The sequence below is a fragment of the Stegostoma tigrinum genome, chromosome 32 (assembly GCF_030684315.1).
Source record: "Stegostoma tigrinum isolate sSteTig4 chromosome 32, sSteTig4.hap1, whole genome shotgun sequence".
Lineage (NCBI taxonomy): Eukaryota > Metazoa > Chordata > Chondrichthyes > Orectolobiformes > Stegostomatidae > Stegostoma > Stegostoma tigrinum.
The window spans coordinates 6,352,882-6,380,618 of record NC_081385.1 but is presented as its reverse complement, the minus strand read 5'-3'; the positions used below and the strand labels follow the sequence as shown (position 1 = coordinate 6,380,618).

The following is a 27,737-nucleotide window of genomic DNA, read 5'->3' as shown; positions in this document are numbered from 1 at the left end:
ATCAGTTTTTGTCCAATGTGTACAGGAGGGTTTCCTGACACAGTATGTAGACCAACAAGAGACGGGGCAACATTGGATTTGGTACTGGGTAATGAGCCAGGCCAGGTGTTAGAATTGGAGGTGGGTGAGCACTTTGGTGATAGTGACCACAATTCGGTTATGTTTACTTTAGCGATGGAAAGGGATAGGTATATACCGCAGGGCAAGAGTTATAGCTGGGGGAAAGGAAATTATGAGGCGATTAGGCAAAATGTAGGATGCATAGGGTGGGGAAGGAAACGGCAGCGGCTGGGCACAATTGAAATGTGGAGCTTGTTCAAGGAACAGCTACTGCGTGTCCTTGATAAGTATGTACCTGTCAGGCAGGGAGGAATGGTCAAGCGAGGGAACCATGGTTTATTAAAGAAGTTGAATCTCTTGTCAAAAGGAAGAAGGAGGCTTGTGTGGAGGTGAGGCGTGAAGGCTCAGTTAGGGTGCTTGAGAGTTACAAGTTAGCCTGCAGAGAGAGCTAAGAAGACCCTGGAAGGGACATGAGAAGTCTTTGGCAGGTAGGATCAAGGAAGACCCTAAAGCTTTCTATTGGTATGTCAGGAATAAAAGAATGACTAGACTAAGTCAAGGACAGTAGTGGGAACTTGTGTGTGGAGAGATAGGAGAGGCACTAAGTGAATATTTTTCGTCTGTATTCACACAGGAAAAAGAAAATGTTGTCAAGCAGAATACTGAGATACACGCAATTAGACACCAACGGGATTGAGGTTCACAAGGAGGAGGTGTTAGCAATTCTAGAAAGTGTGAAATTAGATAAGTCCCCTGGGCCAGATGGGATTTACCCTAGGATTCTCTGGGAAGCTAAGGATTGTAGAGCCTTTGGCTTTGATCTTTGTGTCACCATTGTCTACAGGAATAGTGCCAGAAGACTGGAGGATAGCACATGTTGTTCTCTTGTACAAGAAGGGGAGTAGAGACAACGCTGGTAATTATAGACCAGTGAGCCTTACTTCGGTTATGGGTAAAGTCTTGGAAAAGATTGTAAGAGGTAGGATTTGTAATCATCTAGAAAGGAATAATTTGATTAGGGATAGTCAACACGGTTTTGTGAAGGGTAGGTCGTGCCTCACAAACCTTATTGAGTTCTTTGAGAAGGTGACCAAACAGGTAGATGAAGGTAAAGCAATTGATGTGGTGTATATGAATTTCAGTAAAGTGTTTCGTAAGGTTCCCCACGGCAGGCTATTGCAGAAAATATGGAGGCATGGGATTGAGGTGATTTAGCGGTTTGGATCAGAAATTGTCTAGCTGTAAGAAGACAGAGGGTGGTGGTTGAGAGGAAATGTTCATCCTGGGGTTCAGTTACTAGTGGTGTTTGTCATTTATAAGTTGACCAGGATATGGGCATAGAAGGATGGGTTAGTAAATTTGCGGATGACTCTAAAGTCAGTGGAATTGTGGATAGTGCGGAAGGATGTTGCAGGTTACAGAGGGACATAGATAAGCTGCAGAGCTGGGTTGAGAGGTGTCAAATGGAACTTAATGCAGAAAAGTGTGTGTGGTGATTCACTTTGGAAGGAGGAACAGGAATACAGAGTACTGGGCTAATGGTAAGATTCTCTGTAGTGTGGAAGAGCAGAGAGATCTCAGTGTCCATGTGCATAGATCCCTGAAAGTTGCCACCCAGGTCGATGGGGTTGTTAGGAAGGCGTACGATGTGTTAAGTTTTATTTGTAGAGGGATTGAGTTTTGGAGCCATGAGGTCATGTTGCAGCTGTACAAAACTCTGGTGCAGCTGCACTTGGAGTATTGCGTACAGTTCTGGTCACTGCATTATAGGAAGGATGCGGAAGCATTGGAAAGGGTGCAGAGAAGATTTACCAGGATGTTGCCTGATATGGAGGGATGGTCTTATGAGGAGAGGGTGAGGGACTTGAGGCTGTTTTCGTTAAAGAAGGCCACAAGGTGATTTAATAGAGGCATATAAGATGATCAGAGGATTAGACAGGGTGTACAGTGAGAGCCTTTTTCCTCGGATGATGATGGCTAGCATGAGGGGTCGTAGCTTTAAATTGAGGGGTGATAGGTATAGGTCAGACATAGGTTCTTTACTCAGAGAGTGGTAAGGGTGTGGAATGCCCTGCCTGCAACAGTAGTAGTCTTGCCAACTTTAAGGGCATTTAAATGGTCATTGGATAAACATATGGGTGATAATGGAATAATGTAGGTTAGATGGGCTTCAGATTGGTTTCACAGGTTGGCGCAACATTGAGGGCTGAAGAGCCTGTATTGCGCTGTAATGTTCTATGTTCTATCGCTGATCTTCTCGTACACTCAGCTCCACTTATCTACCTGCTCACCATAACCCTTAATTCCTCTACTGTTCAAAAATCTATCTATCTTTGCTTTAAAGACATTCAATGAGGTAGCCTCAACTGCTTCAGTGGGCAGGGAATTCCAAAGATTTACAGCCTTTTGGATGAAGAAGATCCTCTTCAACAAAGTTCTAAATATGTTCTCCCTTATTTTGAGGCAATGCCCCCAAGATCTAGTTTCACTTGGCCCGTTCCTATGCTGTACTGTTCTATATTCCCAATAAATGAGAACATGGAAACCATTTAAACTGGTTTGCCACCGAGATCCGAGATGAAAGGATAAATTGATGACATTATTAATAGGATCAATGTGAGGGCCCTGCGGCACAGTAGTAGTGTGCCTAAGTCTGAGTGAAGAGGCTTGGGTTCAAATCCTACCTATTCTGGAAGCATGCCACAACATCTCAGGTTGATTAAAATACCAAAGTGGTAATGTTCCTACCTCTGGATCAGAAAGTCTGGGTTCAAATCCTACTTTCTCCTGAAGTATGTAGTAACGTTCCTGAACAAGTTGATTAGGAAAATATTTAAATAGTGTTGGTGTGAGATGATCAGATGTGCTGATGATCTGCATCTATTTCACTATGATACTTATGTTAGCTCCCATAACATGAATATGAGACATGGGTCACATAATACCGAAGAATTGAATACACTTGAACAACAGTTCCTGTTATTCACATATGTATACCTCAATCACAGGCACTTGTGTGTTTGAGTTCAAAGCAAGCAGTTGGGAGTATTGAACCATGTTTCCTCAGCATGTCAGAGCTCAGCAAGGTGGAGACTCGGAACTTTATACCATTAGGTCACATGTCATGATACTGTGATGACAGCTGAACTTGCATATTGGCACTGCAATGCAATTGTGTCACTGCACAGAATTGATGATCTGTTATATGATTTGAAATAGTAGGTTATACTGTAGATTGCCACATATTGGAATACATTTCTTTCAGTATACTTAGTGGTAAAAATGTTGGCATTATTCCTGCATCAATTCTAGCATTCACATGTTGACCTGCCTTCAGAGGACACATGGTGTTGATGGTCATAAACGTTTCAGCTCGCCAGTATGTGAGGTAGACTATACAAGAGGCTTGGTCATTCTAAAAGTTGTTTCTCAGTTTACTGGCTGTTTCCTTTGTTAACATGTGTTTGGATGATTTTCTGTGCTGCCAGCTTGGTTGTGTTATATCATCTTGTTGGTCACCGAGACTTAGTTTGTTTTTTGAAATCAGATTTTCTGCACATGCCTGCTCAATGTGCTTTGGTGCCAGATGCATCTGGATGTGAGGAAATGCCAGACAATGTCTGTGTAGATGTGACAAATCACAATTAAGATAGATCTAGACAGTTTGGTCTACTTTGGTGACCTTAGGAATGGTGTTGACTGTACCCAAAGCATGTGTGATGTTGGCCTGCCACTATGGTTTGATGCTGGTGATCATCTTCCAGCAAGGCATCAATGGTCCTTCAGCTAGCCAAAAAAATCTTGCCAGAAGACTTTGATTAGAGTAGAAGTGATTACCAACATGAATGGCCTGTCTGCGAGTTCTTCTTTGAGGAATTCATACTCATGTCCTCTGTTGCAGCATCTGGCTTCAAAGTTGTCAATGAATTCTTGGGGTTTCTGCCTGTTTGTGATTGAGCTAATATACTCAAGTACTCTCCGGGCATTGCCTAAACCTTACTTTTAATCATCTTTTGAAAGACCAGTTATATTTATCCTATGAAATCTGTCAGCTGAAACTAAGTAATATGTTAAGACATCTCCTTTCAGGACCTTTTTTTGCATGATCTGCATATGTTGTTTAAATAGCTGTCGATGGGAAGATGTCACTGCTGCCCTAATCATAATCAAATGCTGACCTTCCATTTCTTCTAACAGTCCATGGCTTTTGTTTTACTGAAACAGCGTGCAGGGCTTGTTTGTTTCTTTACTTTATTTGCTGATGTGTCCTTTTATTTTTTTTCCCTTTCTTTGCTTTTATTTTATCTTTCACAGGTGTAACCTCTATAAAACCTCTATTGATGAATGTGGGTCTGCACCTTTAAAGAGATAAAAGTGATGACAGGTTTCAGTGACGGGGGCTGGATTTTGGAGTGATGACGACATTACATCAGTCTTGGTATTTAATTGAAGAAATAAAATTGTGGAAGCAACTGACTACTGCACACAGATGAATGTCTCTGTGTTAAAAAAAATCACTTTTTGATACTTAAAACACGAACAGCTTTATAGATCTACCTAAATGAAATGGACTGCTATGGTTCAAGAAAGTGGTTCAGCACCATTGTCCCAAGAGCACTGTCTAGAGATGAGCAACAGAGATGGTCTAGCCAGTGATGCCCACCATGGATTAATAAAATTGCTTGATAACTGCTTACTTGATAATGGTAAAATGGAGCCGCCATCTAAATCATGACCCCTAGCAGCTTTCGGTGAGTCCCTTGGTCACCTCCTAACATTAGGCAGGAGACAGTGTGTACTGGTACTAAGACTGAATAAATGATCCAGAGGCGAGGTGACAAGGTTTTACATCCAACCATGGCACCTAGTGGAGTATAATTCAATTAATACTCCCTCCCTAACAACATTATTGGTGTACTACATCAGTTGGACTAACAAAGTTCAAGAAGGCAGCTCCCCATCACTTTCTCCAGGGCAATTAGGGGTGAGCAATGAATGCTGGCCCAACATTTCAGTTGAATTCAGAGTGACTGCAAATTACATCAGGGTACATTTGACCAAGCATGACATTTAGGTACCCTAGAAAAACTGGGAGTCAATAGGAGTCAAAGGAAAAGTCTATGCAGGTTGAAAGGAAGATGGTTACGTTGTTGAGGCTGGTTGGCTCGCTGAGCTGGTTTCTTATTTCACAGATGTTTCATTAACATGCTGGTAACAACTCAGTGCAGCCTCTGATGAAGCCTTGGTGTGTTTTCCCGCCTGGATTTTAAAACTCTGGGGTCTGTTGAGATGGATTGCCTCACTTCTGGTTTCCCTTCCTAGGAGAATATATATGGGGTCGAGTTCAATCTGTTTATTAATGGCATGCTTCATGGAGTGCCATGCTTCCAGGAATTCTCGTGCCTGTCTCTGCCTAGCCTGTTCCAGGATCTTGGTGTTGTCCCAGTCGAAGTGGTGGTTCTCCTTGTCCATGTACATTGAGATGAGTGAGTATTGGTCGTGTCTTTTTGTAGCCAGTTGGTGCTCATGTACTCTTGTTGTTAGTTTCCTTCCTGTTTGTCCGATGTTGTGTTTCTCGTAGTCTCTGCAGGGGATCTTGGAGATGACATTGGTCCTGACCATGGCGGGGAGTGGGTCTTTAGTTTGGGTGAGCAGTTGTCGTGGGGTTGACGTGAGTTTGTGTGCTACTCTGATGCTCAGCAGTTGTAGGAGTCTTGCGGTGAATTCCAATGTGTTCCTGATGTAGGGTAGTGTCATGAGTGTTTCGGGGCGTGTAGTATCTTTCTGATGCTGTTCGTGTAGGCATCTTCTCACCCAGTTCTTTGGATATCCATTATCCTTGAACACTTGGAAGAGGTATTCGTCTTCCTCGGCATAGTTCCATGTTGCTGAAGTGTGTTGTTGCCCTTTTAAACAGTGTTCACACGCAGCTTCGTTTGTGTGTGCTGAGATGGTTACTGTTGAAGTTCAGTACCTGGTCAGTGTGTTTAGCTTTTCAGTGCACTTTTGTTTGCAGTTCTGCATTTTTCTTGCGCTCTACCATAACGTCCAGGAATGGGAGCTGTTTGTTCTTCTCCTCCTCTGGTGAATTTTATTCCGGTGAGGGTGTTGTTTATAAGTTTGTGTGTCTCCACTAATTTGGTCCGTTTAACGATAACAAAGGTGTCATCTATATGGCGCATCCATCGTTTTGGCTGGATTTGCGGAAGGGCAGTCCTTTCCAGCCTTTGCATCACTACTTCTGCTACGAGTGCGGAGACAGGTGATCGCTTGGGTGTCCTGTTGATTTGCTCGTATGTTTGACCATTGAAAGTGAAGTAGGTGGTGAGGCATAGGTCCAATAGTTTAAGCATGTTGTCCTTGGAAATGGTTTCACTGGGCTTGTTCTCTTGTTTCAGTAGTGTTGCCATTGTTTCCCTTGCTAGTGGTATGTCTATTGATGTGAATAGGGCAGTGACATCAAAAGATATCATGGTCTCTTCGTCCTCTATCTTTATGTCTTTGATGGAGCTGAGGAATTCTTGGGCTGAGTGGATAGAGTGAGGTGACTTGTTGACAAGGTACCTGAGTCATCTTTGTAGTTCTTTGGATAATCTGTGCGCTGGAGTGCCTGGTAGGGAGCCTGTGGGTCTGAGGGGGACTTCCGGCTTATGCGCTTTCAGGAGGCCGTAGAATCTGGGTGCGTTGGTTCCTTCGGGTTTCATTCTTAAGAAGCCTGTTTGTTGATCTGTCCTGTTTAAGTCTTTGTCGCATAGAGGATATTGTTGCCTAGTTGCAGTGTCAGGTTAGTTTGTACTGGCTGGTACATGTTCTCGTCGACTAGCAATGCTTGTGCTTGGGGATGTAGCCCCTTTTATTCAGTATCACTGTCATGCGCCCTTTGTCTGCTGGTGTTCTGGTCCTTCTTTAATCTGTCCAGGGCCTGTTTTTCATGTGTGTTGATTTGCTCCTTCTGGTTAGTGTTGGGATTACTGTCTGTCTTATAGTTTGTTGTGTTTCTTCGTTGATATTGTTTGGTTCTTAAGTGTGGCTTCCACTGTGACTAGGTATTCCATTGTGATAGCATCCCTGTAGTTGTAGATTAGTCCTCGGGTGAGAATGGCTTTTTCCATGTCTGTCAGTTTCTTGTTGGAGAAGTTTCTTAGCCGTGTGTCTGTCCTGTTGTTGTTGTTTTTGTGAGTAATTGTGGCTAGCTTGTATCTCAGGGTCTGGCTTTTCTTGGTTCTTGTGGTCTGTCAGCTGATGTTAATGGCTCGTTCCATGTCAGTTGACCAGTCTTGTATGATAGCTTCCAGGAATAATGTTTTTTGGCACATAATTTCTCTGTTGTATTTGTGGAGCCGGTTGTGTTGATTTGCTTCAATGTTTGGCCATTGAAAATGAAGTGGGTGGTGAGGCATAGGTCTAATAGTTTGAGTTATGGTTATTGACTTCGGTTATTGAAGGTCAGTCATCTCAGCTTCAAGACATCTTTAAAAGATGTAGAGTTGTGTGTTCAACTCAACCATCTTCAGCTGCTTCATCAATGAGAACCAACCTGTAATAAGCTCGAAAGGGGGAATGTTTGCTTATGATTGCACACTGTTCAGCTCCATTCACAAATCCTCAGTGAAGCAATGTCCTCAATGTTCAAATGCAACAAAACCTGGACAATATCAGTGACCGTCATTAACAAGACAGAATTTAATTACCATCCCTTGAATTACCATCACTGAGTTCCCCCACTATCAATATCTAAGGAAGTGAAGCGGATCAGCCATATAAACATGATGACGACAAGAGCAGGTCAAAGGGTAGAAATCCTGTAGGAAGCAATTCACTTGCTAAAACCCCAAAGCCTGTCCACCATTTGCAAAGTGCAAGTCAGGAGTGCGATGGAATACTCCTCAATTGCCTGGTTGACAGCAGTTCTAACAACATTCAAGAAGCCACCAATGTCAAAATAGTCTGCTTGATTGACAGTGCATCCATAAATCTTCACTCTATTCACTACCAATATTCAGTTACAAGCGCTGTGTGCCATCCAGATGCATGGCAGAAATTCACCAAGGTGTCTTCCAAAATTGTAACCACCATCCAGGACAAGGATAGTATCCACATGGAACACTACCACCTGCAAGATTTAGAAATATGTCGTCATTTCTTCAGTGTCACTAGAGCAAAATCCTGGCAATCACCCTCCAACAGCATTGTGAGTGTACCTATGAAAATGATCTGCAGCAGTCCAAGAAGGTTGTTCATCATCAGCTTCTCAAGGGAAAACAGAAGTGGAAAATAAATGTTGGTCCAACGAGAAACACATACATCTCATGATCTAATAAAAAGAGGCCAACAAAGTCTATATCTGCAGAATAAATAAGTAAATAAATTAGCAATGTAGTCTGTGACCTTGAAACTATCACCGAGTCCTTCAGAAAAGTAAGTCTACACCCTTATCCAGTCTGGCCTACATATAACTTAAGACCACAACAGACTAGTCGACTTTTAACTGCCCTCCAAAATGGTCGAGCAAGCCACTTAATTCAAGGGCAATTAGGTATGAGAAATAAATACTGGCATTACTCTCATATAATGACACTCAAATCCATGAAATAATACATTTTTAAACAAAAATTAGGTTACCACTCAGACGCCTTGGGAAGCAGCATTAAAATGTGTAAACTGGTCAAGATTTGACTAGAAACCTAGATAACAGTAAAAGTTGAGCTGTTAACAGGTAAATCAAGAAATAAACTGAGATATTCAAAGAAATGACTGAATACTTGAACAGTGAGGTAATGACAACAAGATAACCGACCCGAAACATCAAACTTTCCTGCTCCTCTGATGCTGCTTGGCCTGCTGTGTTCATCCAGCTTCACACCGTGTTATCTCAGATTCTCCAGCATCGGCAGTCCCTACTATCTCTCTGACAAGAAGATAGCTTGGTTTGTTAAAAATAAGTTTTCGGAGGTCACTAATAGTTAGATAAGGACCTTCATATCACCATTTTTCTGGGAGAAAAGCATATTTACTTTCAATTCCTGGTCATTGGTAGCTTTGAAAACTGAATTTTCTTCTAAATGAAAAGTAGAAGTTCATTTCAATGCATTTGTGATTTGGATTATTTAGCATTTTTCAAATAACTAGTCAGCCATTTACCAGTACCAATGCTCTGCGGGTCAATAATCTGGGCCGAAGCTCTTGGAGAAAACGTGAAAGGAAAACATGTTTTTTGTCGCAGAACATATTACCCAAGGCAGGCTGCTGCTGGTACTCCTTTCTTGAGTTGTACAATTGAATGTCTTGCCAGATCACTTTAATAGGCGCTAAATGTTGTCATTCAGGGTGCATAGCCACTAGTCATGTGATGAATCAGAAATCCACGCGAATAATTTAATTTTGATTAGCAAATAACAAATGAACAACAGATACTCAAAGGACATGTAATACTAAAACTCGAATATACAATGTATCCAATTGCACTTTAAATGCTATGCTGCAATATTAAGATACAAAAGCAAGTTTTTTTAACCTTGTATCCTTGGTTGCTTTTAAAATGATATGCAACATGAAGGAAAACAGACTTCAGCAGCTTTGAAACAGGAAGAACATGGGTACAAGGTAGTTCTCAATATTAAACAAAACTTTTATTTACTTAGTATTTTTCACAAAACACTTTGCAGCCATTTAAACACTTCCTTGCAGTATTACCACTGATTTACGAAGGAAATGCCGCAGCTAATTTGCCCATGCCAAGCTCCCTAAACAGAAGCATAATAATAACATATTCTGTTTAGTAATGTTGGTTGGTGACAGCCAGGGCACAGGGAGAACTCCCCACTCTTATGCATACTAGTGTGGGGGCAGCGGTGGTAGCGCCAATGTTGAGCCTTGACCCCGGACCTCGCACTGATCCCATGCCGCATTAGTGGCAGTAGCGGAGTTCCAGGGTCGATTTCCAGTGTTGGGAGGGAGATCGCAGAGGCTAAAAATGCGAACGGGAACTGTGGCCTTGGACAGAACTGGACAAATTCTAAATATGGTGCTTTGATTTCTTTTTATTTAGTTTTGCTTTAATTTCTTGCTCTTTATTTGGAAATTTAAGATGGTACCTGATAGTGGGCAGAGATAATGGGAACTGCAGATGCTGGAGAATCCCAGATAACAAAGTGTGAAGCTGGATGAACACAGCAGGCCAAGCAGCATCTTAGGAGCACAAAAGCTGACGTTTCGGGCCTAGACCCTTCATCAGAGAGCATCAGACCTGCTCTGATGAAGGGTCTAGGCCCGAAATGTCAGCTTTTGTACACCTGATAGTGGAGTCTGCTTTGCTCTTTTCACTGTATTCCCATACACATGACAATAAATCTAATCTAATCTACTAATACTGCATCCACCTGAAGTGTTTTAAAGCTTTGTTTGAAATACAATTCCTTTGTTAGAGCAACATCCCCTCAGCAATACTTTGAAGTGTCCGTCTAGCATTGTGAGTAACTCTGAAGTGAAAAGCACTTTGGAATTGTTCTAATATTGCCAAATTGATCTCATCAATGTAAAAGTCTTCAGTCGTACCAGGCGAACCCCCAATGACTGCACCAAATGTTTTCACATATTTCAGGTAGAATGCAAATGATAAACAGATCATAAAAAGTAATTTGAGATACTAGTGAAAAGTCACAAATCTATTACAAACAAGACTGTGGTAGAGAGAGGGAGTTCCAGCAAGGTTAACATTCCCCATGAGCAATGAAAATTCACTCAATAAGTATCAAATCTCATGTTGTGCTTCTAACTAATACTACACAAATTTCATAAAAGTGGGTAAAACATTATGCATTTTATTTGAAATGAAATTAAAGATACATGTATTTTCTAAACGAAGTGGAACACTGGAGGCTAGTGAAATACTGACATTCTCTCATGAGAAAAGCTTTCACTTATACTTGACATTCTCATTTGTAAATTATCATGTTCTCTTTTCTGGAACCAATTACATTTTCACACTATTGCCTATTACCTAGCTTCTAATTAACAAACTTCAGAACAACACTACAACTCTAAGTTACTTGGCAATTGTATCACTTTAAAGTTCATATAAATTTGAGAAGATGGGTGAAAGAATGAACATTCAAGAGGATAATATTCAAACAAAACGTAAACATTGCTTTAGTCATTTCTAAATATGCTTGAAACTACACCATTTGTTTTATTTGAAATGTAACATCAAGCCAAAAAAATTCATTCTGTATGAAGAGCATTAGCAATCATAGTAAGCTTATGTCTAAGACCTTCTTTCTTCTGTTTCAGATATTTTTCCATGGCTCTTGCTTCTTCAAGTATTGTGTTAAGTTGTTGCACATGCTTGGCATTCACTGCTGTTCTTTGACTTATAAGTCACAAGAAAGATTTCATTAGAGTCTGAATAATGTCATAAAATGTCCTGTTCAAGCTGATTGAAAGTATTTACCTTAAAGTTTCGGTATATGTAGACAGCAGAACATTAACTACTTCATTGACATCTGTTGAAAAACACAAGAGGTGGAGTTGACAAAAGAATTTTCCAAATATAATTCTAGGTAATATTCACTAAGACAGAGTGATTGACTAACCTAATGTATTATGAGATTAAAAATCACATGACTGGTGCAGTATTTGTGAATTTATTCAATCATAGAAATAATTCAAGAATAGATGAACTGTTGAACAATAACAATAAATGTAATTTATTTCAGAAGAAATAAGCAAGCTAATCATCTTTGTAAACTAGTCTCTGATTGATTTATCTGTGATGCATGCTTCAGCAAGCTAAACATATTTTGACGTACATGCTAATTTCAATGAATACTTAAGGTACTAGTTCTGGGAAGATAATTTTAAATGTTTCTTTGATTGATTCTGAGGAAGATTAACTAGAACCATAATAAATATGATCAAGGTATACACACAAATAAACATTTTCGAAAATCAAATGTGGGTACACACAAATAAGCTGACGATAGAACTCTGCTGACTATATTCAAGAAGCAGCACAGTGTGAAATTAAATTGCTGCTGCATCTGTCAGAAATTATACATAATCATGATTCATTGCTGTACGTGAAAAGCTCTAAAGCCATCTTCAAAACTTTCATAAAACCAAAATCAGGAACAAAAACAGAAGTTGCTGGAAAAGCTCAGCAGGTCTGGTAGCATCTGTGAGGAAAAAATCAGAGTTAACATTTCAGGTCCAGTGAGCCTTCCTCAGAACAGGACTTTCATTCTGCTCTAAAATACATTTACTGTTATAACTAAAACTCCCTTTGTCAATGCTTGAGTAGAACTTCCTGATAATCCACCATTTATTTTTAAAAAATTAAGTTCCAACTAATTTATGAATTATCCATTTTATTTTGTCAATAAAGAATTCAACAAAATATTATTTCTTAAAAGTCACAGCTTAATACTGATTACTGTTCAACATCAGCCGGACACCACCCACAAACTGGAGGAGCAGCACCTCATATTCCACCTCGGGAGCCTCCAGCCCAATTACCTGAATGTGGATTTTACCAGTTTCAAATTCTCCACACCCCCAGCCTCATCCCATGACCAACTCTCCCTCTCTTCCCCACTCCTTGACCTAACCCAACCTGTCTATCTTTTCTCCCAGACAACAAGGTGTAGAGCTGGATGAACACAGCAGGCCATGCAGCATCAGAGGAGCCGGACAGGTGACGTTTCGGGCCTAGACCCTTGTTCAGAAATGCTAGGATGGCATTTTAGCAGGAAGGTTGGTGGGAGGAGGTGTATTCTTGGTAGCTGTGGGAGTTGGTGGACTTGAAATGGATATCAGTTTCCAGGTGGTTGCCAAAGATAAAAACAGAGAGGTCCAGGAAGAAAAGAGAGGGACGGTCCAGGTGAACTTAAGGTTGGGATGGAAGGTGTTGGTGAAGTGGATGAACTGTTCGAGCTCCTCATGGGAGCACAAGGTGGCGCCGATCAATGTAACGGAGGAAGAAGTGGGGTTTAGGGCCAGTATAGCTACGAAAGAGGGATTGTTCCACGTAAACTACAAAGAGGCAGGCATAGCTTGGGCCCTTGCGGGTACCCATGGCCATCCCCTTTGTCTGCAGGAAGTGGGAGGAATTCAAAGAGAAGTTGTTGAGAGTGAGGACAAGTTCGGCTAAACGGATGAGGCCGTCAGTGGAGGGGGACTGGTCGGGCCTGTGGGACAGGAAGAAATGGAGGGCCTTTAGGCCATCTGCATGGGGAGTGCACATGTATAGGGACTGGACATCCTTGGTAAAGATGAGGTATTGTGTACCAGGGAAGTGGAAGTTTTGGAGGAGGTGGAGGGCATGGGTGGTGTCACGGACGTGGGTGGGGAGTTACTGGACAAAGGGGGAGAAAACGGAGTCAAGATAGGTGGAGATAATTTCAGTGGAAGAGGAGCAGGCGGAGAAATGGGTTGACCAGGGCAGTCAGATTTGTGAATTTTGGGAAGGAGATAGAAGCGGGCAGTGCGGGGTCGGGGAACAATGAGGTTAGAGACTGTGGGTGGGAGGTCACCTGAGATGATGAGGTTGTGGGTGGTTTGGGAGATGATGGTTTGGTGCTCAGGGATGGGGTCATGATCAAGGGGTGGTAGGAGGAGGTGTCAGCAAGTTGGTGCCTGGCCTCGGCGATGTGGAGGTCAGTGTGCCATACAACTGCACCTCCCTTGTCCGCAGGTTTTATGGTGAGGTTGGGATTGGAGCAGAGGGCTGCACATTCTGTGGAGAGGCTTGAGTGGGTAAGAGGGGTGGAGAGGTTGAGGTGATTGATGTCACGATAGCAGTTGGAGATGAGTTCGAGGGAGGGGAGGAGGCCTTGGGGTGGTGTCTAGGAGATGGGCATGTGTTGGAGGCGGGAGAAGGGGTCAGTAGAGGGAGGGTTAGGCTCACGGTTAAAGAGGTAAGCGAGGAGGCAGATGCAGCATAAAAACTGTTCAACGTCTAAGCGTGAACGGTTTTTGTTGATGTGTGGGTGCAGGGGGGCAATGGTGAGCCCTTTTTGTTTCTGAAGAAGGGTCTAGGCCCAAAACGTCAGCCTTCCTGCTCGGCCTGCTGTGTTCATCCAGCTCTACACCTTGTTATCTCAGATTGTCCAACATTTGCAGTTCCTACTATATCTTCTCTCCCACCTATCTGCCACTCCCATCTCACTGACCAATCCCGACCACTGCCTACACGCACTCACCTATCGTCATCCCACCCACCTTCTCTCGCCCCATCCCTCCTCTCTATTTATTGCTGAGCTCCCCACCCCATTCCCATTTCTGAAGAAGGGTCCCTTCCCAAAATGTTAGCTTTCCTGTTCCTCTGATGCTGCCTGGCCTGCTCTGTTGCTCCAGCTCTACATTTTGTTATCTCTGACTCCAGCATCTGTAGTTCTTGTTAATTCAGTGATCAAAATATTCAATTTTTTTGAAAACAACTTTCTACTTAGCAACTGCCTTTTATAATTGTTAGCAGCTGTATCTGGAATCCCATTACTAAGATGATATTAATTTTTAAAAGATTAATTCACAGGAAATAATTTCAGAACCTGGTGTCCTAGGTCAGAAGCCTGTACCTTTCAATCAAAAATGACACATCTAAGTTCACACACCAATTTCCTTTTGAAGGTGCTTTCTATTAATCTGCAAACATGTTGCACAACATTCGTACAACATGAAAGAAATATTTGTAGTAAGTTATGAGCAGTTAATAAAAAAACAAGCCACAAAAGACTTAATCAATTTAACTTTTAAGAATAACGATTTTAAAAAAAATCTACAAGTTAGTTCACTTCCAACAAGAGGTAGAATCAATCTGGTTTATTCTAAAAGAATAAACGTTGAGCAAATAATACACTCGTTGCTAATCACCTTGCAATATTTTTTCTACTGATCCTGAATTAGAAGAGCACCCTCCTCCATCTGAAGCAGAAGTTGAAGCCACACGTCTTTTGATTTGCATGGGTGTTTCACAATATTCATTCTATAAGATACGCCAGACGTAAAGACACAGTAAAATTATACCCTTGAACTCAGTATCATGTATCAAAAGCTTTCGTCTTTTCACTTTGGATCAACAGTGCAAAGATAACAGCATTTTGCTTTTGTTTTGCTAAACAAATGTACTTTTTCTTCTTTTAACAGTTGATTAGGCACATAGATTTAATGGTCAATTTCGTCAGTTTGTACATCAGCATAAGCAGAACTGACCTTGAAAGATAACTCAGTGCATGGGAACACATCAACATTTAATTAATGTTTTTGGATGGAGATGGGGTATGAATGTGAAAATACAGAAGTTTGAACTTTGCATCAAACAATAGGATCACTAGCAAATAGTTCAATAAGGGTGAAGTTACACTGGTTTCTATAATTTCTACTTGTTCAGTCAAAATATCTGATGAAGTACACATGAAAACTCACCTGTGTGCCTGCAAGGACAAATAAACAAAGCCAATAACAGCAGTAGCTGTAGCATCTGATCCAGTGAAAGAGTGAGGTGTAACTGAGAGCAAGGATACATGGGCCACAGGGTGTAACAATTTCAATCTTTGGCATTCTTTATGCATGTTTAATGACAGGTTGGTAAAGTTTAGCTGAGGGAATTTTCCTTGCTTTAGAATTCTAACCCCCAAGAAATTTTCTCATCTTAAGTTAATAAACTAAAATAACTGCACAGAAGCTGGTATCCTGTCACCAATTATTTACATGTGCAAGTACATGAGCTCTGACTAGCCAAATCAGAGCCAGTCCCCAGACTGAGAAGATCATCTGAATCTCATGTTTTTATCTGTTAGCCAGGGTTCCCTGATTGGCCCAAGTTAACAACCCCATTCAGGAATCTCATAATCAATGAGATCCACATGGGTCTACATAACAGAGTCTATATTATTTCCAGCTTCAGTGACCAAGGAAGAGAATTCATTCTCCCTTTGTCAATATAAATAACTTGCACAGTATCTCAGATATGAAAACTGAAAATATTAGCTAAGCAGAAGGAACATAATAGAACTTTGTTTTCAAGGATAAGATCCAAGAAAACTCCAAACAACTTGCAATGGAATTGTCTGACCTTCATTTTAAACACAAACCCAATCTCTTTGCAAGATCATTTTAAAAAGTTACCTAATGATATCTACCCAATTTGTCAGTGTTTTCTCTAATGATCCTTTAGACAGCAATTCCCCATGTTCAAAAGATTAGTTCTTCATACCAATGTATGAACAATGTAATTTACAATAGATATCATTGGCATTGAGAAACAGTTACTACTGATAAAAGGGGCTGTGACAAATCGGCAGCTCCAATTTGAACTGAGAGGACCAGCTGATTGAATAATCCTGGTGCAGTCAGCTACCAAAAAACAGGACAATTTTCAGAGAATTGCAGAACTGTTATTTTGCAATTATGCTATTGTTCAGCCCATCATGTCTGAATGGGCATGCTGAGCACTTTAAATTTAGTGCCAATCTCCTTTTCCCCATAACCCTGCACATTACTTGAATAGAAACAATTATCTATTGCCCTCTTGAATGCCTCAATTGATCTGTCTCCATCACAATTCCAGACAGTGAATTCTAGACCCTAACTACACTCTGTGTGAAAGAAGATTTTTCTCAGCTTGCATTTGCTTCTTTTGCTAAACACTAAAACTGTGCCCTTGGTTCTCGATCCTTTTACGAGTGGGAACAGTTTTTCCTCCCTGCTCAGGACCCTCATGATTTTGAAAACTTAAATCAAATCTCCTCTTATGCCTCTCCACTGGAAGGAGAACATTCCCAACTTTATTGACTCTTCCCTCAAAACTTGAGACTTTCATCCCAGCAACCATTCTCACAAATCTTTTCTGCATAATCTACAGTATGACAATGGGGCACCTGGAACAATACACAATACTGCAGATGATATCTAACTAGGGTCTTACACAAGTTCATTATAACCTCAAATAATAGCAAAATAATACAGATGCTGCATTTCTGAAATATAATTCAGAAGAAGAATCAATGGACTCAAAATAATAACTGCTTCTCTTTTCACAGATGCTGTCAGACCTGCTGATTTTCTCCAGTATTTTCTGCTTTTATTCAAGACCATGAGACATAAGAGTGGAAGTAAGGCCATTCAGCCCATTGAGTCCACTCTGCCATTTAAATCATGGCTGATGGGCATTTCAACTCCACTTCCCTGCACTCCCCCCATAGCCCTTGATTCTTTGTGAGATCAAGAATTTATCAATCACTGCCTTGAGCGCATTTAACATCCCGGCCTCCACTGCACTCCGTGGCAATGATTTCCACAGGCCCACCACTCTCTGGCTAAAGAAATGTCTCCTAATTTCCGTTTTAAATTTACCCCCTTTAATTCTAAGGCTGTGCCCACAGGTCCTGGTCTCCCCTACTCTAATCATAAACTCCCTACTCTATTATTCTAATTACCCAATAAATGAAACGTAGAATACTGCCTGCTTAGGTAATGACTAGTACTGCTACCTTCAACGACTTGTGCATCAAACTGTGTTATCTCAAACTTTTCCTCACTGAACCTCATCCATCACCTACTTTTCCACTCTGTCTTGTCACTGTCCTTTTAAAGCTCTACACATTCTCCTCACAGTTTATAATTCTCTCAAGTTATCTGTCATCTTCAAAATTTGAAACAGTTCCCTGCACACCAAGATCTAGATCATTAAAATATATCATGAAAAGCAAGGACTCTGATACCAATCCCTGAGAAATCCCATGACAAATGTTCCAGCCAAAAATTATGCATAAACTGTTATATTTCATATCCCTCATTTAATCTTGTATCCATTTGTTTATTTCCCTTTTATAATTTTAATATAATTTTAAGACCGATGCTGCCAATTAATCTGGATTAGACTGGGTGGTTTCCATGCTGGAGGATCATTTGTCTGAGGGAATACTCTTGATTTGTAAATGGTAAGAATTGAGATGTATTGGCTACAGATTCACATTATGTCATGATGAGACATTAAATTAAAATGGCTGTGCATATTTTCTTATCATGTAAACTTCTTACCTATATTTACGCACCACTGTTAGTCTACTGACAACAAAATCTAAACTCAGAATATATCAACTGAACAGCAATACAAAAATAACTCATAATGTGCAGAATACAAAATCAATATCAAAAATGGTAAATTGGCATTACTCTTGACTCTCTCCAGTAGACCTCTAGACTTACCGTTTGTATCAAGTAGCGCATACTTGTTACAAAGTTAAACATTGCACCGATACCAGCATTTATCACTCAGCCCTAGCTGTCCTTGAGAAGATGATGATGAGGTGCTTCTAGAACCACTGCAGTCTATTTTTTGTAGGTACACTAATGGTGTCATTAAAGAGGAATTCCACGATTTTGATGTAGCAGCACTGAAGAAATGGCAACATACAGGTAGTTCGGCTATAACGCGTGTTTCATTAACGTGAATTGGCTGTAACGCGAATGGTGAACAGTGGATGCTGTTTAGATAACACAAACTTTCTGCTGTACAGTTATAGCAATTTTCTGTAGCGATTTCACTACAACGTAATTATCTACCATAATTTTCTATAGCGCAAAGTTACGTAAGAACGCAACTATTGCATTATAGGAGAAATACCTGTATTTCCAAGTCAAATGGTGAAAGTCTTGGAGAAGAACTTGCAGGTGGTGGCATTCCTATGTATTTGTTGCCCTTGTCCTTCCAGATGGTCATGGTTGTTGATTTGGAAGGAGCTGTCTAAGGAGCTTTGGTGAAATTTGGCATTACATCTTGTAGATTATGCTCACTGCTGCTACTGAATGTTAGTGGTAGAGGGTATGAATGTTTATGGATCTGGTGCCAATCAAGCAAGCTGTGTTGTTCTGGATCATGTCAAACTTCTTGAGTGTTGTTGGAGATGCTCTCACCCAAACAAGTGAGGAGTATTCCACCACATTCCTGACTTGTGCCTTGTAGCCAGCAGGCAGACTTTGAAGAGACAGGAGATGAAACATTTACATCTTGGACCATTGATGCACATTGACTGCAGAAAATAACATCTACAAGATACACCACAGCAATATATGAATGCTCCTCCGACAGCACCTTCCAAACTTGCAAACTCTATTATGTGGAAGGACAAGGGCAACAGATGTATGAAACACTATCTCCTGCAAGATCCTCCAACAAGTTGCGCAACACCCTGCTTTGAACTACGTTGCTGCTCCTTTGGCCATACCATGGAACTCCCACCCTACCTTGATCCCAGGACCACAATAATTCAAGAAGGCAGAGATAGTAGGAACTGCAGATGCTGAAGAATCTGAGATAACAAGGTGTGGAGCCGGATGGACACAGCAGGCCAAGCAGCATCAGAGGAGCAGGAAAGCTCTTGTTTGAGGCCTAGGCCCTTCTTCAAAAATGAGGGAGGGAAGGGTGTTCTGAAATAAAAAGGGGGAGAGGGGGAGGCAGACAGAAGATGGATAGAGGAGAAGATAGGTGGAGAGGAGACAGACAGGTCAAAGAGGCGGGGATGGAGCCAGTAAAGGTGAGTGTAACTGGGTAGTTAGGGAGGGTTGGGCTGCAGGGTTCCCAAGTGGTGTTCACCTGCACATCTGCTAATGTGGTATACTGTATCCGCTGTTCCCATTGTGGCCTCCTCTACATGGGGGAAACCAAGCGGAGGCTTGGGGAACGCTTTGTGGAACACCTACGCTCGGTTTGCAGTAAACAACCGCACCTCCCAGTCGTGAACTATTTCAACTCCCCCTCTCATTCCTCAGACAACATGTCCATCCTGTGCCACAACGATGCCACCTGAAGGTTGCAGGAACAGCACCTCATATTCCGCTTGGGAACCCTGCAGCCCAATGGTATCAATGTGGACTTGACAAGCTTCAAAATCTCCCCTCCCCTACCACATCCCAAAAATAGTCCAGCTTCTCCCCGCCTCCCTAACCTGTCCTTCTTCCCACTGATGCCCTCCTCCCACCTCAAGCCCCACCCCCATCTCCTACCTACTGGCCTCATCCCGCCCCCTTGACCTGCCCACCCTCCCTGGACCGACCTATCCTCTCCCTAACTCTCCACCTACACTCACCTTTACTGGCTTCATTCTGGCTTCTTTGACCTGTCTGTCTCCTCTCCACCTATCTTCTCCTCTATCCATCCTCTATCCGCCTCCCCCCCTCCCTATTTATTTCAGAACCCCCTTGCCCTCCCCCATTTCTGAAGAAGGATCTCGGCCCAAAACGTCAGCTTTCCTGGTCCTCTGATGCCACTTGGCCTGCTGTGTTCATCTAGCTCTACACCTTGTTAGTTTAAGAAGGCAGTTCACTACCACCGTTTCAAAGGCAATTAGGGATAAGCAACAAATACTGGTGAAGCCAGCGACAATGGTTGTTCCAAACTGCTGAAAATGTATACTTAACAGAATTTATTTATAACTCAGGCAAAGACCATTGAAGTACGTATTTTTACCTTTACTGCACAAATATATAGTTAGTAAATGCACAAAGAGAGATATTCGTCCAGGAGAATTTCATGCTTATAGCAGAGTTTGTTCACGAGCTAGGAGGTTTATAATCCTCTCCAACAAATACTTCACACCCCGATATTTGAAACAAAAATCTATTTTGTTGAATAGAAGTTGCATACCTCCATTTCTTTTTTACGTTTTATCCCTTTAGTTTCAACACTTTTCACTGAAACAGCTGACATGTGTCTCTAAGCATATGAAGAGAAATTCATATTAATTACCTTTCCAGTAGTAAAAGCGCTATATGATATTAGCATTTTTAAATGCTTCGACCTTATTTTTCTCCATAGTGTGATACAATTATAGAGCAAATGCAATTTTACAATGGATAAAATGGTGATTTTTCTTCACCCTACTGTCAAATTTCATGCAGTATGCAGTACAGAGGATATAGTTTCACTAACAGAAACAGACCTATCTCTGCATAACAAAGTTTGGAGCTGGATGAACACAGCAGGCCAAGCAGCATCTCAGGAGCACAAAAGCAGACGTTTCGGGCCTAGACCCTTCATCAGCGAGGTCTAGGCCCGAAACATCAGCTTTTGTGCTCCTGAGATGCTGCTTGGCCTGCTGAGTTCATCCAGCTCCAAACTTTGTTATCTTGGATTCTCCAGCATCTGCAGTTCTCATTATCTCCTATCTCTGCATAAACCTTGTTGTCAAATTATTATCCCTTTTTAAGTGGCTTCCAATTAAGTGGCTATCAAATCATTAGCTAACCCAAATGAATAGATAGATGATTCAAAACAAGATGATATCTCTCAGGATATAGTTGGAATTGAAGCGGTGAACAGTTTATTTCATAAGTTTAGGTCATAACCAACATCCACATTCTCATTTCTAGCAGAACCTGCGAGAAACAAATTGGCCCTTCTGTCCATTTCCTCAAGCTGGAATGGTGAAATTAATGTCAACATCCTACCTGTAATAGGAATGAAAAAGAACAAATTCATTGCGTGAAATGTTCAATTACCCAGTAAATTGTATTTTTATAGATTGCATACACTTGTTGTAATATGGAGCACTGATGTTATATGGATTCCATGTTGGAGGCATTGGATTTTGGGCAGCTTATCAGATGGTAGAAACTTTCAAATTGATATCTACTTCCTTTGTGAAAAGGGCTTACCTGGCATCATTTTCTTTTTCTTTTAGAGGAATAAACTACAAATGCATTATCCAGAAATTGTTTGACAAATGCAGCAGAAGCAGCTAAAGCACATCTCTTCATAATCAGGAAGTAACTAAATGGTCTGTGTACATCTGCCAGCTACTACAAATTGCCCATTCCTAAATTCCCATACAGCATTCAAAGATTTAACTTCACAATGATAACACCAAACAATGTTTCATTGAACCTAAAAATCTGCTTCTGATAGCCCTCACTGAATTGACTTAGCATCTTTGAAAAGCCAAAGATATATACTTTAGTAGCTGCATGCTATTTCTACTCACAACAGTTATGCATTCTGCACAAAATGTCAGAGCATGTGGAATTAAATGTTTTGGAAGAAAGAGATAAATAGAGAAATAATTTATATGACATCTTCAAGGCAGAAATTGAAGTAAAGCTGTTTGTGCTTGTGACCGTGAATATACCAGCTTATTTGGCAAAGTACTGAGACTCACTGAAGTTATGAAGTTCAGTATGGGATTATACTTTGATCAACATTCAATTTTTATTTAACTCATTAACACATACAGAACTTTCTCAGTGCTCCTGGGAATTAGAATGCAGTATGAAGCTTTGCATAACTTCAGCTGATATAAAAATAAAACTTTATGATTGTCTAGATACAGGCGTTAGGTTTGGCCAATAGCTTTCATCACTAGAAGACAGAATTGACAATAACTCATAATTATACAGCTGTTTTTGTTCCTCAGGAACACAAAGAAAATAGACTGTGGGCCAAGGAAATTGTATTGGGAGCAGATCAAAGGACTTTTGAGGATGAAGGTACAGGCAAGAAAAGGAAAGGGAAAATTAAGTATTCGGAACTAACATCAGTGAAAAAGAGACCCACTACAGCAAAGGGAAGAGGGGTTGACAAATGTGATTGAAGTGTTTCTGGAGATAGTAGGAACTGCAGATGCTGGAGAATCTGAGATAACAAGTTGTAGAGCTGGATGAACACAGTAGGCCAAGCAGCATCAGAGCAGGAAAGCTGATGAATCAGGCCTAGACCCTTCTTCAGAAAATTAAACTATTTGTTTTCACCACCTAACATGATCCTGCATTCGACGCATTACAATCTTCCCTTCCCAGTAGCTCTGTATATGACCCTGCACCCCAGGAAGTACAAAAGTTCAAGAAGTAGCACATCACAACTTATGGGCAATAAAGGCTTGGCTAGATAGCGATGCTCAGATTCCATGAACAAATCAAAAAACGCCAATAGGACTGATGAAGGGTCTAGGCCCGAAACGTCAGCTTTTGTGCTCCTGAGATGCTGCTTGGCCTGCTGTGTTCATCCAGCCTCACATTTTATTATCTTAAATAGGACTTTTGTGTTGCAGTGGTAGCATCCTTGCCTCTGAGCTAGAAGGCCCAGGATCAAATGCTACCAGTTCCATAAATCTGAGCAGCTTGATTAAAAAAGATACCCTTCTTGTAACAAAGTACTTTTCTACACCAACTGAAAATCACAACTCATTATCGAATTAGATGACACTTGACTGTCACCTAAACCAGCCCCCTTTCCTCCACATCTCAATATTTATACATTTAGTGTTCAAAGGAAATGCAAATTAGAATCTTGTTTGATATCCCTGTTATAGTTTGTTCTCCAAGAATTGCACATAGCAACGTCCAAGAGATTTATTCTCAATTCCTGGAGACTCCGGGTTAACCCTGCACCATTGGCAACCTCAGAACAGGGATGTACAAAAGGCAAGACTTCGAAGAATTATTGTTACAGAATGCAGGTGATAAGTCCTTAACCTGAAACACTAGCTCAGTTTCTTTGTCCAGTTGCTGCCAGATCTGCGGAATATTTACAGTTTACATTTCAGGAAGTCCAGACGTGTTGATGGCTGGAACGGATTGAATCATTGAACGATTACAACACAAAAAGAGGCCATTCAGCCCATCATGGCCTTTCCAGACCTCTGCAAAATCAACAGATCCCATTCCCAGGGCCCTTTTGTTCTGCAGAGGTGTTCTCTTCAGATGGCTCTCTACTTCAGTAAGAGATGATAGTCTGAAGGAGCTTTTTTCAAAATCTGAGGCACCAAAAAGCCAGGAGCCCAAATCCGATGTGAATCTCTACACCCATGATCTCTTCTTGTCAAATTGACAAAATTTTGTACCCACCATCCAAAAGATTGCAAAGCTCTGGAAGCATTTGCTCCAATAATTTGTGTTTTTGTTCCAGTTTATGGACATAAACAGGAATATCAGTCACATTCCCGCCTCCCACGCCCTGACGCTGCTCGGAAAACCGTTTCTGAACTGGCGCCAAAAGCGGAACCCCACGTGCACCCTAGAAACCACGCCCCTTCGATTGGTCACGCCCCAATATAACGCTACTCATTCAAAGTTCCCGGCCCTTCCATTGGCCACACCCCCACAATGAACTGGTCCAACCAAAACCCCTCCTTCTGTTGATAACGCCCCCCCAACGATAACCCCACCTATTCAAACTGAGCCCCTTCGATTGATCACTCCCCCGCCACGATAGCCCCACCCACTAAACCCCGCCCCTTCAATTTACCACACCCCCAAAGATAAACCCACCTATGAAAGCCCCATCCCTTCGATTTACCACGCCCCCAACAATAACCCCGCCCACTAAAACCCCGCCCCTTCCTATTCCACGTCCCCTATAACTCCACCCTCGTGACTGACACCACCCATCTCTGATGAAGGGTCTAGGCCGAAACGTCAGCTTTTGTGCTCCTGAGATGCTGCTTGGCCTGCTGTGTTCATCCAGCCTCACATTTTATTATCTTGGAATCTCCAGCATGTGCAGTTCCCATTATCTCTCACCACCCATCTCTGACTCCTCCATGCTGATTAGGACCGCCCCCCCACCCTGTGGTGGAAAATTGTCTCAACTGCATCTCTTGCATTTCCCGCACATCTGCTTTCACATCCCCACCCCCAAAAAAAGACTGAAGCCCCCCCTCACATATTACCCCACCAACCTCTGCATCCATCCTCTCCGCCACCTACAATCATATGACCGAAGACATATTTCCCACCTCATCCCTATCTGCTTTCTATAGGGACCGCACTCTCCATGACTCCCTCATCCGCTCCACACTCCTCACTAGCCCCACCACACCCAGCACCTTTCCCTGCAACCGCGGGAGGTGCTACATTTGTCCCTACACCACCCCCCTCACCTCCATTCAAGGCCCCAAACAAATCTTTCATATCAGACAGAGGTTTACCTGCACATCCATCAACTCAGTCGACTGTATCCTTTGCTCCCGATGTGGCCCTCCTCTACATCGGAGAGACCAAGCAGAGACGCGAAGACCATTTTGTAGAGCATCTGTTGTCTTGTGACAAATAACAACTCCTTCTAGTCACTAACCATTTTAACTCCCCCTCCCATTCTCTTGGTGACATGTCTATCCTGGGCCTCCTCCAGTGTCACAATAACACCACCCGCAAACTGGAGGAGCAGCATTTTATATTCTGCCTCAGGACTGTACAGCCCAAAGGCCTAAACAAGGAATTCACCAGTTTTAAAATCTGCTTCCCCGCCCCCCAGCGCCATCCCATGTTCAACCCTCCGTTCTCATCCCTGTCTCCCCCTCCCCACCTATCTGCTCCACCCTTCCCACTGGCCAATCCCCACTACTCCCTACCTGCATTTACCTATCACCATCCCACTTACCTTCCTCAGCCTCACCCTTCCTTTACTTATTGCCCAGCTCCCTATCCCCCTTCACAATTCTAAAGAAGAGTCCCAACCCGAAATGGCAACTTACCTGTTCCTGTGATGCTGCCTGGCCTACAAAATGTGAGGCTGGATGAACACAGCAGGCCAAGCAGCATCTCAAGAGCACAAAAGCTGACGTTTCAGGCCTAAACCCTTCATCAGAGAGGGGGATGGGGTGAGGGTTCTGGAATAAATAGGGAGAGAGGGGGAGGCGGACCGAAGATGGAGAGAAAAGAAGATAGGTGGAGAGAGTATAGGTGGGGAGGTAGGGAGGGGATAGATCAGTCCACGGAAGACGGACAGGTCAAGGAGGTGGGATGAGATTAGTAGGTAGATGGGGGTGCGGCTTGGGGTGGGAGGAAGGGATGGGTGAGAGGAAGAACAGGTTAGGGAGGCGGAGACAGGTTGGACTGGTTTTGGGATGCAGTGGGTGGAGTGGAGGAGCTGGGCTGGTTGTGTGGTGCAGTGGGGGGAGGGGACAAACTGGGCCGGTTTAGGGATGCAGTCGGGGAAGGGGAGATTTTGAAACTGGTGAAGTCCACATTGATACCATTGGGCTGCAGGGTTCCCAGGCGGAATATGAGTTGCTGTTCCTGCAGCCTTCGGGTGGCATCATTGTGGCACTGCAGGAGGCCCATGATGGACATGTCATCTAAAGAATGGGAGGGGGAGTGGAAATGGTTTGCGACTGGGAGGTGCAGTAGTTTGTTGTGAACTGAGCGGAGGTGTTCTGCAAAGCGGTCTCCAAGCCTCCGCTTGGTCTCCCCAATGTAGAGGAAGCCACACCGGGTACAGTGGATGCAGTATACCACATTGGCAGATGTGCAGGTGAACCTCTGCTTAATGTGGAATGTCATCTTGGGGCCTGGGATAGGGGTGAGGGAGGAGGTGTGGGGGCAGGTGTGGCATTTCCTGCGTTTGCAGGGGTAGGTGCCGGGTGTGGTGGGGTTGGGAGGCAGTGTGGAGTGAACAAGGGAGTCACGAGAGAGTGGTCTCTCCGGAAAGCAGACAGGGGTGGGGATGGAAAAATGTCTTGGGTGGTGGGGTCGGATTGTAGATGGCGGAAGTGTCGGAGGATGATGCGTTGTATCCGGAGTATCAGATGGCCTCAAGGCCCTCCGCTTCTTCCTGTCCCGCAGGCCCGACCAGTCCCCCTCCACCGACACCCTCATCCGCCTAGCCGAACTCGTCCTCACCCTCAACAACGTCTCTTTTGACTCCTCCCACTTCCTACAGACTAAGGGGGTGGCCATGGGCACCCGCATGGGCCCCAGCTATGCCTGCCTCTTTGTAGGTTACGTGGAACAGTCCCTCTTCCGCACCTACACAGGCCCCAAACCCCACCTCTTCCTCTGGTACATTGATGACTGTATCGGCGCCGCCTCTTGCTCCCCAGAGGAGCTCGAACAGTTCATCCACTTCACAAACACCTTCCACCCCAACCTTCAGTTCACCTGGGCCATCTCCAGCACATCCCTCACCTTCCTGGACCTCTCAGTCTCCATCTCAGGCAACCAGCTTGTAACTGATGTCCATTTCAAGTCAACCGACTCCCACAGCTACCTAGAATACACCTCCTCCCACCCACCCTCCTGCAAAAATTCCATCCCCTATTCCCAATTCCTCCACGTCCGCCGCATCTGCTCCCACGACAAGACATTCCACTCCCGCACATCCCAGATGTCCAAATTCTTCAAGGACCGCAACTTTCCCCCCACAGTGATCGAGAACGCCCTCGACCGCGTCTCCCACATTTCCCGCAACACAACCCTCACACCCCGCCCCCGCCACACCGCCCCAAGAGGATTCCCCTCGTTCTCACACACCACCCTACCAACCTCCGGATACAACGCATCATCCTCCGACACTTCCGCCATCTACAATCCGACCCCACCACCCAAGACGTTTTTCCATCCCCTCCCCTGTCTGCTTTCCGGAGAGACCGCTCTCTCCGTGACTCCCTTGTTCGCTCCACACTGCCCTCCAACCCCACCACACCCGGCACCTTCCCCTGCAACCGCAGGAAATGCTACACTTGCCCCCACACCTCCTCCCTCACCCCTATCCCAGGCCCCAAGATGACATTCCACATTAAGCAGAGGTTCACCTGCACATCTGCCAATGTGGTATACTGCATCCACTGTACCCGGTGTGGCTTCCTCTGCACTGGGGAGACCAAGCGGAGGCTTGGAGACCGCTTTGCAGAACACCTCCGCTCAGTTCGCAACAAACTACTGCACCTCCCAGTCGCAAACCATTTCCA

The 27,737-nt window shown here is 43.1% G+C and overlaps 1 protein-coding gene across 1 annotated transcript in view; it reads right to left on the bottom strand.

The window, feature by feature from the left end:
• LOC125466957 (carotenoid-cleaving dioxygenase, mitochondrial-like) overlaps positions 1-24,009 on the bottom strand; it is a 60,852-nt gene extending 36,843 nt beyond the window's left edge. The window contains exons 1-3 of the mRNA XM_059638946.1: positions 23,896-24,009; positions 20,702-20,770; positions 14,929-15,040 (exon numbers count right to left, since the gene is read on the bottom strand). Coding sequence (XP_059494929.1) covers positions 14,929-15,040; positions 20,702-20,770; positions 23,896-23,967 — 253 coding nt within the window. The 5' untranslated portion in view covers positions 23,968-24,009. The remainder of the gene's footprint in view (positions 1-14,928; positions 15,041-20,701; positions 20,771-23,895) is intronic.
• Between the last annotated feature and the right edge of the window lie 3,728 nt (positions 24,010-27,737).